The sequence below is a fragment of the Phoca vitulina genome, unplaced genomic scaffold (genome assembly GCF_004348235.1).
Source record: "Phoca vitulina isolate PV1807 unplaced genomic scaffold, GSC_HSeal_1.0 scaffold1, whole genome shotgun sequence".
In the NCBI taxonomy this organism is placed as follows: domain Eukaryota; kingdom Metazoa; phylum Chordata; class Mammalia; order Carnivora; family Phocidae; genus Phoca; species Phoca vitulina.
This window is the reverse complement of record NW_022589704.1, coordinates 19,013,508-19,032,360: the sequence shown is the minus strand read 5'-3', so window position 1 is coordinate 19,032,360 and position 18,853 is coordinate 19,013,508. Positions and strand designations below refer to the sequence as shown.

Here is an 18,853-nt window from a genome sequence, read left to right as displayed (position 1 = left end):
CATGCACACACTTAGTCTCTCTTAAAAAAAAAAAAAAAAGCTCAGTGAAAAGGAACAGGTAAACAGAGAAGAAAGTAAAATACCTTCACTGTATATTTTATGTTATTATCTGCTAAGACATGAAACATATATATTACAATGGATAAGCCAAATTGGGAGATGCCACTCATTGAAGTAAAAAGATAACCTTAAGCTGGTACAAAAACAGTAATCTGAATGACACTGAAAACAAGCTGGTAGTTTGAGGACAGCAATTTGGTAATAGTAATAAAACATTTCAAAGTGCCTTCCTTTAATCTTAATGAAAATACACTTCCAATAATTTATCCTATAGAAAACTTCCAATAAATTTTAAAAAGATATGTATATGAGAATGTTCATTCTAGCCTGGATTGTAATGGGAAAAAAGGGAAATCTAAATGCATACTAACGTGGCTGAAGGTTATGTATTAATATATGAGGAAGCCCATGATCAATGTGGAGTGAAAAAATCAGGGAACAGAGAACAGAGCACAGTGGTTAAGAATGCAAGTGGAGGGGAGCCTGGGTGGCTCAGTCGGTTGAGCATTTGGCTCTTGATTTCGGCTCAGGTCATGATCTCAGGGTCATGAGATTGAGCCCTGCATCAGGCTCTGTGCTCGGCGTGGAATCAGTTGGAGATTCACTCTCTCCCCCTCTCTCCCTTTCCCTCTGCTCCTCTCCCTGCTCATGCATGCCCACTCTCCCTCTCTAAAAATAAATAAAATCGGACACCTGGGTGGCTCAGTCAGTTAAGCGTCTGCCTTCGGCTCAGGTCATGATCCCAGCGTCCTGGGATCGAGTCCCACATCGGGCTCCTTGCTGAGCAAGGAGCCTGCTTCTCCCTCTGCCTGCCTCTGTCTCTCTCTCTCTGATAAATAAAATCTTAAAAAATATATATAAAAAATAAATAAATAAAAATAAAAATAAAATCTTAAAAAAAAAAAGAATGCAAGTGAAGTCCAACTGACTAGATTTACTACTGCTGTACCACTTACTATATCACCTTGAGAAAGTTAATTAACTTCTTTAAGCCTTGGTTACTTCATTTGTAAAAGCAGATTTTTGATACATCTAGCTCACAGAGGGGCTGTGAGGATTTAAAGAAAAAAATCTATTTAAGCACGTAGCACACAGTATTTGGCATATAACAAAGACTTCAGGTAAGACTGCTACTATTATTATTACAGTTATTATACTATGATCTCTTTTTTATGTGTTTAATAAAAATATAAGCATGAAGGGGATGGGGAGGATATACATAAAACAATGTTAAAGTATCTCAGCAGTAATGATGAAGTATGTCTGATTGGAGAATACACATTTTCTACTTTATGATTATGTTATATACACATATTTTTTTCAAAGTTCAAAAACTGGAGACTGGATAATGGGGTTACCATTATTTATGGATGTGATAAATCTTTAATAAGTGAGTACATATTTGAGAACTATAATTAATATGACTCCTTTCATCATTTTTTTGACATCAAGCAAAATATGCTTCAGTTAATGACTTTATAAAAAGAAAGTAAACTATAAAGAATTTACCTACCCCTGAAGTTGCTGCTGTTGGTGAGAGGAAAGGGGCACTCTTGGTTTGTTCCAGCCAGTGTAATCTTGGTTACACCTCAGTTTTTTAACAGAAAGAGGAGCTGGTTGAGGAAGAAATCCCAAACTTCTTTTGGCAGAGGGAGTTTGGCTTGAAACATTGGTCCTATAAAACAGAATAGATAGTGCATAAGCAAAACAATTTTGCATGCTATTTTTTCCCCTAGCAGATTCAGAGAAGTCAATGTCTGAAAAAAAAAAAATCCTAAACTTGAGGAAATATCAATAATAATGATCACCTGGGGAAAAATTCCCCAAATGTAAATTAGCAAGTCTGTCAATAGACAGCTGAAGAGGCATATGATACTATACCTACTTAACCTATAATTACTAATGACTTGAGAAAAACTATAATATAGTTTTACTTTGCTATTTACTTTTATTCACTTAATGGATATGATACATCAGTTAACATTTAGGCAGTTAATTTTTCCCACTATTACAAATAATGACACAAAAAATATTCTTTTATATAATCTCCTGGAGAACTTCCTTTAGTTTATATGCTTAGAAGTGAAAATGTTAGGAATAAGCATTTTTAATTTTTAATTTTCTGAGACCTTGTAATTTGTTTTTCAAGAAGACTGTACCAATTCCTATTTCCACTAACAGTGAATTTCCATTTCTTCACATGGTCTCCATTACATTAATGAGGGAAACTGATCTCACTGTTGTTCTATTTTGCATCTTCCTGATTACTACTGAAGTTGAACATATTTTTATAATTGTTTGCTCTTCTCTGAACTGCTTTTGTGTACCCTTAGTTTTATACTGGGTTCTTAATGATTTGCAGTTTTTCCTATATTTCACGTTGTAATCCTTTGTCTATTATATGCTCTAAGTTTTTTCTTTTTTAATTTAAAGATTTTATTTATTTGACAGAGAGAAAGAGAACACAAGCAGGGGGAGTGGGAGGCAGAAGGAGAGGGAGAAGCAGGCTCCCTTGCCGAGCAGGGAGCCCGACTCAGGGCTTGAGCCCAGGACCCCAGGATCATGACCTGAGCCAAAGGCAGACGCTTAATCGACTAAGCCACTCAGGAGCCCTGTATATGTTCTAAGTTTTAAGTTTTTACATAGTCTTTATCAACCTTTTTTGGTTTTAATTTTTTTCTTTCATAATTCAGTTTTTATTGGTTGTTCTGAGGATGAGTAGACATTTCAATTTGCACACAATTCTTAGTGTATGTACCAAAAATCTAAAAACTCATGTAGTTGTAATTCTTTTCTAAAACGTCTTCCAGTGGGGCACCTGGGTGGCTCAGTTGTTAAGCGTCTGCCTTCGGCTCAGGTCATGATCCTAGGGTCCTGGGATCGAGCCCCGCGTTGGGCTCCCTGCTCCGCGGGAGGCCTGCTTCTCCCTCTCCCACGCCCCCTGCTTGTGTTCCCTCTCTCACTGTGTCTCTGTCAAATAAATAAATAAAATCTTTAAAAAAATTTTAAAAAATAAAACATCTTCCAGTGACCTTCCAGATTAAAATTTGAAGGCAAATTTTCCTTAATCAAGTACCAATTTATGATAATTGATAATGATAATTTTTCTTATCAAGTACCAATTATCTTGAAATGTTGATATGCTGTTACACTGTTAAGTCCCATTAATTCACAATATCATATACACTACATACTCAAATTTTCAATCTTGCACAGCACATTATCAAAGTTACTAGGAAAACTAGACTGCCAAGATGTTACAGAGTGTACAAAATTCTGACGGGGGAGCCAAGATCAAGGAGTGGTTTTCTTTAGGAAACAATTCTATCAAAAACAACATGGGGAAAGAAGTAATTTAAAATGTTCATGACCTATTAAATGCATGACTGACTCCAAACTGCCATTTAGTATGCTTGATATTATAGGTTAGCAAAACTACCCCATCTATGGAATGTTAAGCTGACACCCAAGACAATCAAAGTCTCCCATATTCAATATCCTACTACTTTCTGGTTGTACCAAGAAACAATCAGCAAATGATTTAAAAAAAAATTTTTACACTTAAAAAAAAAAATGGGATGAGGTGGGATTCCCTCCTTAAAAATGTTTCTAGAGCTACTAAAAAACTTGCATTTATAAAATAGTTGATAAAAATATTCCTCCAGATTATACAAGAAGGGAGACAAGGACCACAGATAAGACATGGTTTATGATACCACTCAGATGTGGCTTCTTTCTCTCCTGCTTCATCTGAGGCTGGACTCTCCTCATTTTTAGTTTCTCCATTTTCTTTTTTTAAAAGCTTTTTATTTATTTGACAGAGAAAGAGATCCCAAGCAGGGGGAGCTACAGAGGGAGAGGGAGAAGGAGGATCCCCACTGAGCAGGGAGCCCAACATGGGGCTCGATCCCAGAACACTGGGATCACAACCCGAGCCAAAGGCAGATGCTTAACCAACTGAGCCACCCAGGTGCCCCAGTTTCTCTGTTTTCTGCAAGTATGTCTTTCCTGGTTAGCCACTTTAGCCTATTTTCCCTTTGTTCCCTCTTTCCCCCTTTGTTTGCACTTTTTTTGTCTGAGGATTTATCCTTTTCTGCTGCCTTTTTTGGCTTCGTTTCTACTTTTGCAGGAGCAGGTTCCTCCTCCTTCGCTGCCTCCCCGCACCCCAGACCACAGAGTTGACCTCCCTCTTGAGCATCCTGGTGGCAGGCCACAGTGCAACAAGAGCCTTTGCGAAGCTGGGCTGCCTGGCCACTGCCCTATGGTTTCAATTTTTGTGTCTTAAGAATTAATTCTGGGCGCCTGGGGGGCTCAGTCGTTAAGCGTCTGCCTTCAGCTCAGGTCATGATCCCAGGGTCCTGGGATCGAGCCCCACATCGGGCTCCCTGCTTGGCAGGAAGCCTGCTCTCCCTCTCCCACTCCCCCTGCTTGTGTTCCTGCTCTCGCTATCTCTCTCTGTGTGTCAAATAAATAAATAAAATCTTAAAAAAAAAAAAAGAATTCTATAATTCTGTAATGTAAGGTCACAGAAATATTTTCCTATTTTCTTCAAGTTTTTTTTTTTTTTTAAAGATTTTATTTATTTATTTGACAGAGAGAGAGCACAAGCAGGGGGAGCAGCAGAGGGAGAGGGAGAGGGTGAAGTAGGCTCCCTGCTCTGCGGGACTCGATTCCAGGACCCTGAGATCATGACCTGAGCCAAACACAGAGGCTTAACCGACTGAGCCACCCAGGCGCCCCTCTCCGAAAAGTTTTAATTCTCATTTTCCTCCTATTTAGGTCTTTAATCTGCTTACAGTTTCTTTTTTTAAGATTTTATTTGTAAGTAATCTCTACACTCAATGCAGGTCTGGAACTCAACTCCAAGATTAAGGGTCACATGCTCTACTGACTGAACCAGCCAGATGCCCCTACCCTAAAATTTATCATTAGCTTTCTATTAGTTGTATCTCTTACTGTGCACTACTAAACACTGTAGTTTGAACAGTGCAAGGTATATTTGCTTCCATCCTTCTGCTTTCAACCTTTCTTCTTTATGTTGTAGTTGTTTCTTTTAAATAGGATACAGACTATTATTTTTCTTCCTTTAAAATCCAGTCTTTCTCTCTTTAACTGGAACATATTGTATTTATATTTAACATCATGACTGATCTGGACTAGTAACTTTTTTTTTTTTTCTGGACTAATAACTTTTAATATCCATGTACTAATTCTATCACCTGTCATTTCTGAGTCAGTATTTATTAATTTTTCTCCTCCATATGAGTTGTATTTTTCTGCTTGTTTGTCTGCCTAGTATATTTTCTTGGATGCCAGACACTGAGAATTTTATCTTATTGGGTGCCAGATATTTTTGATTTCTGTAAACACTCCAGAATTTTGCTCTGAGATGTGGTTAGGTTACCCGGAAACAGTATGATCTGAGTGAGTCTTGCTTTTAAGGTTTGTTACGTGGGAACAGAGCAGCAATTAGTCCAGGGATAGATTTCCTTGTTAATGAGGCAAGACCTTTCTTAGCATGCAAACTCCTGCTATCAGGAACAGGAACATGTCTGGCTTTACGTGAACTCCAACTATTATTCCCTTAGATCCTGTGGGTGCTTCCTTCCCAGGCCTTGGCTCGTTTACTCACCTGCATAAGTTGATCAGCAGTCAACTGAATACTCAAGGGGGAACCTCTGCAGTTCTTTCTCTGTTTAGTTATCCCCTCCAGTCTCTGTTCTGTGAATTCCAGATGCCTTGGCTTCCCAGGACTCCCAGCTCCATTTCCTCAACTCAGGAAGAGCACAGGGCTCTGTTCGGTTCCCCCTCCTTGCGTGGCAGCCTGGGAACTTTCTCCAGGAAGCAAGGGGGGGCAGTCAACAGGCTAATTTCATTTGTTTCCCATCTCTCATGGATCACTGTCCTTCACTGCCTCATGTCCAATGTCATGAGACCCATAATATTTCATGTATTTTGTCCAGGTCCTCAGTTGTTTCATGAAGGAGGGCAAATCTGGTCCCTTTTACTCCATCTTGGCCAGAAGTGGAAGTCACCTTTAACTTTTTAATATGTATAACCTAAGTTCTCAAAAGTAACTTAAAATGTTTTAATTTCCCTATACTCTTTCCCACTCCTGTATTTCTCCTTATTGTCTAATTTTTATTAATTGTTTTGCTTTCAAGCCTATTGTAGCCTCATTTTATAAAAACTATTAAACTATTTAGATGCATAAGATAATCCTTAATGGATATTAATAATAGTAGTTGCCTCTGGAAAAATAAACTAGGAATTAGAAAAGAAAGGGAGATTTACTTTCCACTGTATGCACCCTGTAACTTCTGAAGTTTCTACCATATGCACTTATTATACAAAAGAATTTTAAAAGTATTTAGATTTTTAAATATGCTTTTATAATTTTTTTTGCTCACTGATATTTTCATTCCTTCCTTTGTTCAGTTTGCTTCTTGCAGAATAAATTGTCTCTGTATCTAAAAACAGCATTATTTGTCTGCACTCTTGAATTATAATTTAGCTGGGTATAGAATTCTTTGATGCTGTTACTCCAGTGTCTTGTTTCTGCTGTTGCTAATGTCAACCTCTTTTCTTTTTATAAATATTTTCCTTCAAATACCTTTTAAAATTTCATCTACAATGTGGATTTTTTTTTTTTTTTAAAGTATCTGCTGTTTGGCATTTGTTGAAGCTTTTCAATGTGTGGACTTTCATCATTTTCATCCATTATTTCTCTGACAAATTCCTTGTCTTTATTTTCCTTGGTCTTATTTTCTCCAAAATGCTATTAAGACATGGAGGATAGGGGTGCCTGGGTGGCTTAGTTGGTTAGCCTCTGACTCTTGGTTTCGGCTCAGGTCATCATCTCAGGGTTGTGAGATCAAGCCCTACATCCAGCTCTGTGCTTGGTGGTGAATCTGCTTGAGATTCTCTCTCTCCCTCTCCCTCTGCCCCTCCCCCTGCTCACATGCTTTCTCTAAAATAAACAAATCTTAAAAAAAAAAAAAAAAGACATGGAGGAGACCATGGAGTGCAACATAAGTCTCTTCATTTCATTTCACATTAACCACCTTCTTTCTGTGTTGCATTCCAACAATCAGGCATTCTTGACTTGTTCAGTAGTTGCCTCAGTGTGGACCTCTAATCTGCATGGGACTTTACATTAGAGGTTCAGAATTCCTGTCCCTATGCTGGTAACACAGATGCCAGTCACTGAAATTCCCATTTCTGTGTATTTGCACTCTGCTCGGGGAGCATCAGGCAAGCAGCACATTTATGGTTCCAAACCCAGGTAGTTCTACAGAAGTGTTTTGCCTTGATTTATTAGCACAGAGAGCAGTTCTAGATATGCAGCTTCATTTAAGAAACCAAATTCTGGCCTGGGGTCATGTTCAGTTTCCAATCTCATGCTGGTTTTCTACTTGACTCTAGTCTGTGTTTTCCATGTGCCCTATGACTTCAGCCTTTACTCAATATCAGTTTTTTTCTCACTGATTTGGAAATTTTCACTTCATCTTTGAACAAAGCTTTGCATTAAAAAAATTTATTTTCCTTAGCCATTCCCATGTGCAGTGAATTCTATTATTTTGAGAAGAAATTTGTACCACGTTTAATTATTTACAAACTAAATTTAGGTTTTTGTAAAAACTTGGATTCCTTTAAAATTCTTCTAATAAACAGATATATGTGTCTTAAATTCAAATAACTTAGTTACCACTGCAGTTATAAAGTGAAATACCACTCAAGGCTGAATATACCTAAAAATACAGTATCAAATTCTTTACTTCACCTCATTTTATAAAATAATCAAGATTTTTTCTTTACCACTTTGAATTAAATTCTACTAAAAAACAAAGTATCCATAGGTCATTATATAGCATATCTATTATACACCACCATTACTCTTACCTTTTTACATTTACCACTGCCCCTCCAGGCTACATCCCAAGATCATGCCTTCTTCACAAGTACTCAGCAGTTGTCTCATATATTATATTCAATAAATCTCAAAAAAAATTTAATATCTATCTATAGGATCAGCAATTAAATTTCTGAGTAGCCTTTTTCAGTAAAATATACTAATTGTACAATTTGTGTACAACCTGTTTTTTTTTAAAGAAAATGTCTTAACTTTTGGTAGTAGCTTAACAAATACACAGGCAACAAAGGCAATTTAAAAATGCCTAAGGAGAGGGGCACCTGAGTGGCTCGGTTGAGTGACTGCCTTCGGCTCGGGTCGTGGTCCCAGGGTCCTGATCGAGCCCCACATGGGGCTCTCTGCTCAGCGGGAAGCCTGCTTCTCCCTCTCCCACTCCCCCTGCTTGTGTTCCCTCTCTCGCTGTCTCTCTCTCTCTGTCAAATAAATAAATAAAATCTTTAAAAATAAAAATAAATAAAAATGCCTCAGGAGAGATCTTAGTATGTTCATCGCTTGGCATGATGGAAAGTAACACTGCTCTAGAATCTGATCACATTGCCAGTCACAACCTGTGGCCTCAGTACAAATCTCCCTAGACCTCAGTTTATACATTTGCTGAAAAGTGTAAAAAAAAAAAAAAAAAAAAAAGCATCTGAAAATTAAAACATTTCCAGATTACTATCTAACTAAAATGTCACGAGTCTATGATTCTGATCAATTTTGTTATTTTAAATTATTCACTTAGAGCATAACGGACAGCCTATCCCTTCAATTCAATATTCTCAAGAAGAGAGCACTTCAAGTCCTTCACAAGGTACATAACCAACACATACCTGTCTAAGTTAGTGCTACCAGAGGAGTAGTCCTTGGATCCAGTTCTGCTGCCATAAAAGGATGATGACTGTAAAGGTAAAAGCCCTAAAAAAAACAAACAGGAAAAATTTAATTCTTAAATCAACCATTCAATTTCATTTAGTAGTAAAATTATGCATTAGGCCTGTTCATATTTAACTCTTTTTCCCCCTTTCTTTTCTTCAAAGTAATATATATGCATGTTAAAAGATCAAACACTGTGGAAAGGTTATAAAAGCAAAGAATACTCTCCTGCCCCAAAACTCTACAAATTGTGCTTATTTCTAACCATTTTTTAAAACTTAGTTTTCCTCATTTCCTTCATAATGCTAGATAATGTTTCTACTATTTCTTAATTTATTAATTATAAACAGTATCAGTTACCTCCATTATGAAAAATCAGAAATTGCTCATTTACATCACCCCATTCTTGTTCTCTTCTCTCCAACCAGTTATTGGTTGTGTTGTTAGTTTTACTAATTAACTTCGTAACTTTAACACACTTAAAACTTCTACATTTTGTTTTATGAACCTTATCACTTGACCACTTCCTACTCTCTCCTCTTCCGCATCAACTTTTTTTTTAAGATTTTATTTATTTATTTGACACAGAGAGAGAGAGAGATCACAAGTAGGCAGACAGGTAGGCAGAGGGAGAGGGAGAAGAAGGCTCCTTGCTGAGCAGGGAGCCCGACGTGGGGCTCAATCCCAGGAGACCGGGATCATGACCTGAGCCGAAGGCAGACGCTTAATCGACTGAGCCACCCAGGCGCCCCCGCATCAACTTTCTAAGACATACTTTAACTTCAACATTGTTACGGCTTATTACATCTTCAAGCATTCTGTTTTCTAACTATAGGTTGATTATAAAAGCTGAAAACCCTTAAGTGGAGCTTACATAATGTATTATTATTTCAGAGGTAAGAATTATATTAATTCTTTCTGGAGGAGTCTAATGTCACAATCCTGAACCACTAAAAGAAGAATGTTCCTAGAGTCCCAATCAAATGAATTCTCTCAAACTCTCAAAATCATGCCATATTTTAGCTTGCTTCAATTTAACTTCCAGCTGACATGATATCCAAATCAATACCAGATAGATGAGTCTCTAAGGAGTTCAGAGGATCAGAGAGATATGTTAAATGTGGGAAACACTGACATCAATTTGTGGACAGTCTAACTTTTAGTTTTTGTAAAAATAGGGTACAATGTGAGCTTAAACAACTGCTTTAGGCAATTAATTCCAAGATCCTCTGGAACTTCTAACATGTAACAACACTCATAAAATTCAGTTTCAACCAATTTAACTCCTTGGATTCATTCTATGGTCCAGATACTTTGATAATGAAAAAGTTTAATTTTAGGCAGTTAAATAGGAAAGAAGGTAAAGGTTAGATTCTTTGTTAACAGAATAAAAATTCCCTTATATTTCTAATACTTTAGCCAAGTACTGGATACAAATTTGGCACCCAATAATGAATACTGAATCATGCAATATTCCTGAATAATGTAGAGAGGTATGTCCCAGTTTAGGTTTTTATTTCTAGTCTAATACAGTACGTCATATAATAAATGAGTATCTTATATGAAGACCAAATACTTACCTGATGTCCTATTCTCTTCTGACTGTTTCAAACTCAGCTGCTTCTCTCTGCTGCTGGTTAAATACTTTCTGGAGGGATCTGTCATAGCCTTGTTGTTCCTACAGTTAATAATTTAATTCAATATATATATGTATATAGGTATATAAAGACATAGTTCTTAATTTTAAATAATTATCATTTCAGAATATTTACATTTCACATATAGTTAAATTTTTTTTTTTTAAAGATTTTATTTATTTATTCGACAGAGACACAGCGAGAGAGGGAACACAAGCAAGGGGAGTGGGAGAGGGAGAAGCAGGCTTCCCGCGGAGCAGGGAGCCCGATGTGGGGCTTAATCCCAGGACCCTGAGATCATGACCTGAGCCGAAGGCAGACGCCTAACGACTGAGCCACCCAGGCGCCCCTACAGTTAAAATTTCTTAAGTCGCATTTCCCCCTCTATTATTCCCAGATTCCTGAACCTATATAAGTGGAGTGGGACCAGTCAGAGATACGCTCATGCTTTAATTAAAAGTGCTAATTTTAGGAGGCCCATCATGCATAAAGCCTGTGGCACATAATGCAGATACTCTACCCAGATTCCCTCTGACCCCATTTTTGTGTCCTCTCTTCCACATGAACTTAGGTACGTTTTTGACAGCAAGTATCTAGGGTTCTTTTTCACAGACTGTCCTCAAGCTACTAGAGATCCTTTGCCTGCACTCTGAGAGAGTCACAGGTAAGGTCAAGAAGCCCAGCTCCCTTGCCTTGGATCAGAACAACTTTAAGGTGAAAAAATTTTTAAGGTGAAATTTATATAACAGATTTTCTCTCTGGAATTAGGATGAAGCCTAACCTCTCTGCTTAATTTTTGTGTGATATCACACTTAGGTTTAATCTCCCACACTCACTCGCTTTCCCTACTCCCTTCCTGGTATCCCCTGGGAGTACTTTCTTTTTTTTTTTTAAAGATTTTATTTATTTATTTGAGACAGAGAGAATGAGAGAGAGAGAGAGAGCACATGAGAGGGGGGAGGGTCAGAGGGAGAAGCAGGCTCCCTGCTGAGCAGGGAGCCCAATGCGGGACTCGATCCAGGGACTCCAGGATCATGACCTGAGCCGAAGGCAGTCGCTTAACCAACTGAGCCACCCAGGCGCCCCCCCTGGGAGTACTTTCTTAATAAAATAATTTGCACACGCATCTCCATTTCAGGGACAGGATTCTGGAATTGGACCACTTATTTGGCAACAGCAAAAGAAATCCCACTGCTGGTGATAACACCTTTGGGACCTTATAGTTTACAATTACTATGATTTTTCATCTGTAGTGAATTGGGATAGGATAAACTAAAAGATACTATGGCTCATGCAATAACTCTAGCATTCAAGAAATGTGGTAGATCACACAATGGATCTTACTGGGGTTATAGAAATGTTCTAACTCGATTATGGTGATGGTTGCACAACTCAATAAATTTACCCAAAATTACTGAATTGCACATTTAAAACAAGCGAATTTTATTTTTAAAGTTAATATTAAAATAAATATTAATATTAAATTTTAAAATTTAAAAGTACGTCCCAAATTATTCCTTTCCTTGTTCCCAGGTCCCCCATCAAGAAATGCAGTCTAGTTCTATTTTCCTATCCCTTAACAGGGCTGGCCTTGTGATTTCCTTTCCCCAAAAGACTGCAACAGATGTAACAGTGTGTAAGTCCTGATTGTAAGGCTAAAGGCACCTTGCAAATTTACATTCACTCTCTTGGAATTCTGACACTGCTACGTGAATAACTCCAGGCCAACCCAGTAGATGATAAAAGACACAGGGCCCAATCACCCCCATCACCCAACCAATAGGCAGCCAATGGCCAGTCATATGGGTAAGGCCATTCTGGACCAACCAACCACTAGCCAACCCACCAACTGACCATGGATGCATGAAAAATGAGAGTACCCAGCTACAATCAGCCAATTCTGGCCCAGATAAGCAGAACCACTCAAGTCGCCATCAACTCACAGGCGATAATAGTTACTATTTTAAGTCACTAAGTTTTGGAGTGGTCTGTTATACAGCAACAGATAACTGATACAAGTGATATGGAATAATAACCATAAAGACTATAGAACGGGTTGGCTGTTGCTATGAGTACTGATCCGTTCAACGGAGAAAATGATAGATTCAGTTGAGCCAATTACCAAGCTAAAGACAAAACACCATGAAGAATTGCTCATCCAAAGACAGTTGCAGCCCAGATCTTTAGGATCTGAGAACAAGACCATGCTGTTTCCAGCAAAAAAAAAAAAATATATATATATATACATTCCTTAGGAAGTATCCCACGCTACTCCTGGCATAGTACTAAGGCCTGGAAGAGACTGAATATCTGACTGTGGGTCATCAATCAGAGCAGCTATCATGAACTGGGTGCTATTATACTCCTAAGAGTCATAAGACCAGGAAGTTACAGCAGTAATGCATCATTAAATGGAAGTGGTATATCTGGGATGAGTTCTAAGTAAGCAGGAATAAGTAACAAGAACAGGCTTTATGAGTACTCCCTATAACCAACTGAAAGAGGAAGAAAAACCTAGCCTGATTCATGGATACATCATCTTGGTATCTTGCTAGAGGATGAAAATGAACTGCTGTTGCACTATAGACCCATTATGGGACTGCCCAAAAAGAGAGTGGTGAAAGGAAATCCTCTGCTGTGCAGAGTTTGAGAGGTGCACTTCATTATCCACTTTGTGCGAGGAAAAGAGTGGGCCATGGATTCCTGGATAGTGGCAAACTGTTTGCATGGATAGTCAGGGGCCTGCAAGTAGCAAGCCTGGAAGATCAGGGAGAAATGATTTATGGAAGAAGTATATGAATAGCCATATGGAAATGTGTACAAAGGGTGAGGATCTTTTTCACATATTAATGCTCACCAGAGAATTCCACTAAAGTGACATTAAACAATCAGGTCCTGGTTCTCAGAAGGGAAACTTTTTTTCACCCGTGGGGACAGTAAGAGTCCCATTTAATCTAAAGCTATGGCCGCTACTCATTTTGGGGTCCTCATGTTGGCAGAGCATCAGGCAAAGAAAGGAACTGCCATACTAGCAGGGGTAACTGACTTTGATTATTATAAGGAGGTACTGTTGATGGTAGATAATAAGGGTAGGAGGAATATGGAATAATGGGGACTTACTAGGGAATCTCTTAGTGTTGTCATGTTCAGTTTTAACTACAAATGGGCAATTTTAGCAACCATGGCCTGCACAAGCACACAGTGACCAGGGGCTCATCCCCACAGGGATGAAGATCTTAGTCATATCACTAGGCAAATCACCAAGACCAGCAAAAGTATTAGTGGAGAATGCAGCAAATCTAAAACGGATGGTAGAAGAAAAAGATAATAATATCAGTTATAGCCTCAAGGCTATCTATACCAATAAGGACAAAAAGGACTATAGCTCATCCCTCTAATCCTCCTTTTATAAGATCTTCATCCAGAAATTGGGCAGCATCAATGTGAAGAATCTGTGATAACATGGAATGAACTTAATAGTTATGCTCCACCAGAGCCCTTCAGATCCCTTTTTATACTTTTCACACCTCCAGACTGGGTGTTTTCAACAGCCAGCACCTGCGGTTCTTCTTCAGAGGACTGCCTTTGGGATACTTAAAATATTTTGCCCATTTGGGCAGAGCCACAGAACCAAAGACTGTACAGTATGAGAACATGAAAGCCCATCTTCCTTACTTCAAATTGGAACAGGCCCAGTGCCCCCTGCTGGATCAAGATGAAGCCTACTCTCCCACAGAGATCACACCCTTCTTTGGCTTCCTCTCCTTCCCTGTCCTACTTTCCTCACTTTGATCTCTCCTATGAGCACTGTCTTAACAAGTCACTTGTACAAGTATCTTAATCTAGAGTCTTTTAGGAAACTCGAACTTCAAAAAATCTGTGATATTGTAAAAAGTGTTATTAGCCCAGAACAAAGATCAGAAATTTAGGGCTCACCAGACAGAATTCTAAGTGGAAAAAGTGGGATGATCCCAAAGTGTGGTGCATATGGTAAACTGGCATGCAACAGTCTATTACAACCACCTTTTAGTGTATCTGTCCTACAAAACCCAGAAAGCTAAAAAACTCCATTTCCTAGTGTTCAAAATATGAATTAAGATAATTACACATAGTTGTGTAATATCTGCAAAATGGAGGTAAGGCGGAGGTCATGTGTTCTGTTCCTTGTGATGGCAAAAATCATTTTGGAGGTGTCCAGTTTTTCCGTAGAGATTTCTAATCTTGGTAGTGGCAGCATGGTTCCAGAGATGATAATTTCCAATTCAGCTATTAGCTTTGATGATAGCCAGGAGCATCTCTGGTGACCTGATCTGGGGCATAGCTCTCAAAATCATTCTGCAAGCATAACGTATAGCCTATCTTTTCAGCTTTCCTAATGATTCTGTAAGTCATTTCATACTCTCTAAAGGCAAACACATTTGTGTGTAAACTAGATAAATGACTTTTGTTTCCTACAACTAGACCCTGAATCCACAAATTTTGTTACTAGAAGTGGGGTGCTACCATAACAAACCTAAAATATATAGCACTAGCTATAGTAAGAAGGCGGAGAGTAAGGACATAAATATTACAGATTGGAAACTTGGTGAGGACTGTTATATCACAGCAAAATATTTATAAAACTTTTATCTGTAAGGGCACCTGGGTGGCTCAGTCGGTTGAGCGTCCGACTCTTGGTTTGGGCTTAGGTCATGATCTCAGGGTTGTGAGATCAAGGCCCGTGTCAGGCTCTGCACTCAGGGGGGAGTCTGCTTGAGATTCTCTCTCTCCCTCTGCCCCTCCCACAACTCACATGCATGGATGCGAGCGCGCGCTCTCTCTCAAATATTAAAAAAAAAAAACAAACCCTGCTATCTGTAGTCTTGGGAAGCAGACTGCATACTTATTGAACCTATAGCTCTAAAGGAAAAGATTGAGACAATAAGAACACTGGTCTGTGTTTCAGCAAGGTCCTATTCAAGACAGATAAATTTGGGCAAGGACTAGCCACCTTACAATCAAGGATGAAAAGGAATACAGCCCTCTGTGCCAATGGCCTAGAATTGAAATTGTCTGGTAATCTGAGTCTATATGGGACAAAAAAAATCCAGCTGCTTCTGATTCTCAAACTGAGGCAATGACAGGAGGTAACTGAGGAAGTAGTTTGTGAAAAAACAACTCAATGTTAATATTAAGGGAAACTGGGTGAAGGGTACACAGCAAAATTCTGTATTGTCTTTGCAACTTTTCTGTAAATCTGAAATTATTTCAAAATTTAAGAGATTAAAACAAAAAATCCAAACAACAAAAATACTGGCCCCAATTCTTTCTCAAGCCTATAAAACCCTGTTTGTTATACCTTTAAAGAAACTTCTAGATTTCTAAAACTCCTGGATTTCTGGACACTTCTATACTCCCAGAACTTGATCAGCATGAAGCAGGCTACAAAAGCTGCATGGCCCCAAGGAAGAACAGTCTTCAAAACCCCCTTCAGCTATGGCCTTGAAAGATAATAGACAAAAGAAATCTACCAGAAGACAAAGTCAGGAGTCAAATGAAATACAATGAGGAAGGGAGTTTCTCCTGGAGGAAAGAACAGAGACTGCTACAAGGGCTAAGGAGGAGAGAACAGAGACTGCTACAAGGGCTAAGGAGGAAAGAACAGAGACTGCTACAAGGGCTAACGAGGAAAGAACAGAGACTGCTACAAGGGCTAACCAAGAACTTCCTCTACTGCCTTCACTGTTTTCACAACCTCTGCCTACCAAGATTTCATTGCTGCTATAGAACAGCAACTCCTCAAATTTCCTATTCTTGCCTTTTCTAAATGGAAATTTTTACTGTGGTTATCCTACACCTAAGCCAGCAATGTATAATGACATATGTATAAAGATGGGAGTGGGGAATACAGATGAACTTGCCTTTTAGTTTTTTTAGGTGTCAGACCATAAGGTACATGGTCTAAGGCACACTTAGACCTTATGGAGAGAACTGCACATCACCCAGAGATCCTGGACTCTGAACTGGATACAATGACTAAATGTAAGGGAAGAATGATAAATATATTTCTATGGCTAGAGGGGTAAACTACAGCAGACTGTTAGTTGTTTCCAAATAACCTCTGTACCCTTCCACCATAATAGAATTTGGCTAGGGTAGGTATATTTCCCAGAGTTTCTCATATATTTCTGATATAACCATATGACCAAATTCTGGCCAATGTGCACTAAAGTGGTGTGTACAATTTCCAGCCTAAAGGAAAGCAGTATGCCCTGCCTTTGTTCCTTTCCCCATTCCCACCAGTAGGCATGCAGAAATGAGAGTGGAGGCTGAAGCAGCTATCTTGGTTCACAAAATGGAAGCTACTTATTAAGAATTATAGATCAATAAGATAGAAGGAATCTGAGTCCACGGTGATTGTAGTTTCACATGTCACACCAGTCCTATCACCTACTCAGTTTTACATCTGTTACAGCAACAGAAAAAAAAAAATCCCCATAAATACATAAAGTTTCTTTAGCTTTTTCCCAACTCCCTCCTGGTGACCCTTGACCTAGAATACCAGTTAATTGACTATCAACTGATTTCTGTTAAGGTATTAATTGACCATTTGCAATTATGTGGATAGAGCCAGAGAGTATTATGCTAAGCAAAGTCAGTCAGTCAGAGAAAGACAAATACCATATAATTTTACTCATGTGTGGAATTTAAGAAACAAATGACCTAGAGGGAAAAAAAGAGAGAGGAAAACCAAAAAACAGACTTAACTACAGAGAACAAACTGATAGTTACAAGAGGAGAGGTGGGTGGGAGAATGGGTTAAAAAGGTGATGGGGATTAAGGAGTACATTTGTTGTGATGAGTAGTGGGTGTTGTATGTAAGTGCTGAATCACTAAATTGTACACCTGAAACTAAGTATCACACTGTATGTTGACTGGAAATTAAATAAAAACTTAAAAAAAAAGTTATTAACTGAGGTATTTCATAACAGTGTAACAAGTATTCTCCCCCAAACAATCAAAAAAAAAAACCAACAACAAAATAAAACCCTCCCATGATGAGGAAGAGATTGTGAGCTGATGACTGTCCTACTGTAGGTCTATCCTCTTTTGCTCAACCAGAAAATACCTATAAAAGATTGAAGTTCCTTGCCTAGAAACTATGTCGGGGTCACAACCCCTCCCCCCCTTTTTAAGAAAGAGCATGCTCACCTGTGGGGGGGGTTGGGGGTGGTAAGAGAGAGAATCTTAAGCAGGCTCCACACTGCGTGTGGAGGCTGATGTGGGGCTCAATTTCACAACCCTGGGATCATGACCTGAGCTGAAATCAAGAGTTGGATCCTTAACCGACTGAGCCACCCAGGCACCCTGGGTTCAAATTCTTTCACTCCTAGGCTAACTTTTCACGTGAAGAGGGTAAAAAAAAAAAAAAAAATCACAGATAAGGAAAGGAAGGAATTCACAACAAAAGAGCCGCCAACAAGAAACATCTGCTTAGGGGTGCCTGGTTGGCTCAGTCAGTTAAGCATCCGACTCTTGGTTTAGGCTCAGGTCATGATCTCAGGGTCGTGAGATTGAGCCCCACATGGGGCTCTCTGCTCAGTGGAGAATCTGCTTCCCCTCTCTCTCTCTCTCCCTCTGCCCCTCCCCCCATTCATGCACATTCTCTCTCTAAAATAAATAAATCTTTAAAAAAATAAAAAAATTAAAAAAGAAAAGGAAACATCTGCTTAGAGTTACTCAATTCTATTTTTCCTCTAAGTATTGCAGATTAAAAAAAGCTAGGATGGGAGAAGGGCAATGAAATGATCAATGCAACAGTAATGGCCAAATACTCTCTATGGAGCCTATAATCCACCATCACCAAAATACTTTAAATTCTTTTTTTTTTTTTAATTTTATTTATTTGAGAGAGAGAGAGAGCGTGAGCGAGCACGAGTGGGGTGGAGGGGCAGACGGAGAGGGAGAAGCAGCAGACTCCCTGCCAATCAGGGAGCCCAACGCAGGGCTCAATCCCAGGACCCCAAGATCATGACCCAAGCTGAAGGCAGACACTTAACCAACTGAGCCACCCAGGTGCCTCCAAAATACTTTAAATTCTATTCTATCTTTAGAATTCTCGTAAATTGAACCCCTCCCCTCCACCAATTTTCCACAGTGAATGTAATTACCAATATGAGAAACATTGACCTACTGCCATAAGGGTTCTTTTTTTTATTAAGGATTTTATTTTATTTGAGAAAGAGAAAGAGCATGGGCGGGGGGCAGCGGGGGAGGGAGGGCAGAGAAAGAGGGAGAAGCAAACTCCCTGCTGAGCAAGGAGCCTGACTTGGGGTTCGATCCCAGGACCCTGAGATCACAACCTGAGCTAAAGGCAGACATTTAACCG

The 18,853-nt window shown here is 38.9% G+C and overlaps 1 protein-coding gene across 7 annotated transcripts in view; it reads right to left on the bottom strand.

The window, feature by feature from the left end:
• USP37 (ubiquitin specific peptidase 37) overlaps positions 1–18,853 on the bottom strand; it is an 81,898-nt gene that overhangs the window by 43,238 nt on the left and 19,807 nt on the right. For all 7 annotated transcript variants that reach the window (XM_032402276.1, XM_032402327.1, XM_032402294.1 and 4 more), the window contains 3 exons: positions 10,429–10,526; positions 8,806–8,890; positions 1,574–1,735 (listed from right to left, as the gene is read on the bottom strand). In XM_032402276.1, coding sequence (XP_032258167.1) covers positions 1,574–1,735; positions 8,806–8,890; positions 10,429–10,526 — 345 coding nt within the window. The remainder of the gene's footprint in view (positions 1–1,573; positions 1,736–8,805; positions 8,891–10,428; positions 10,527–18,853) is intronic.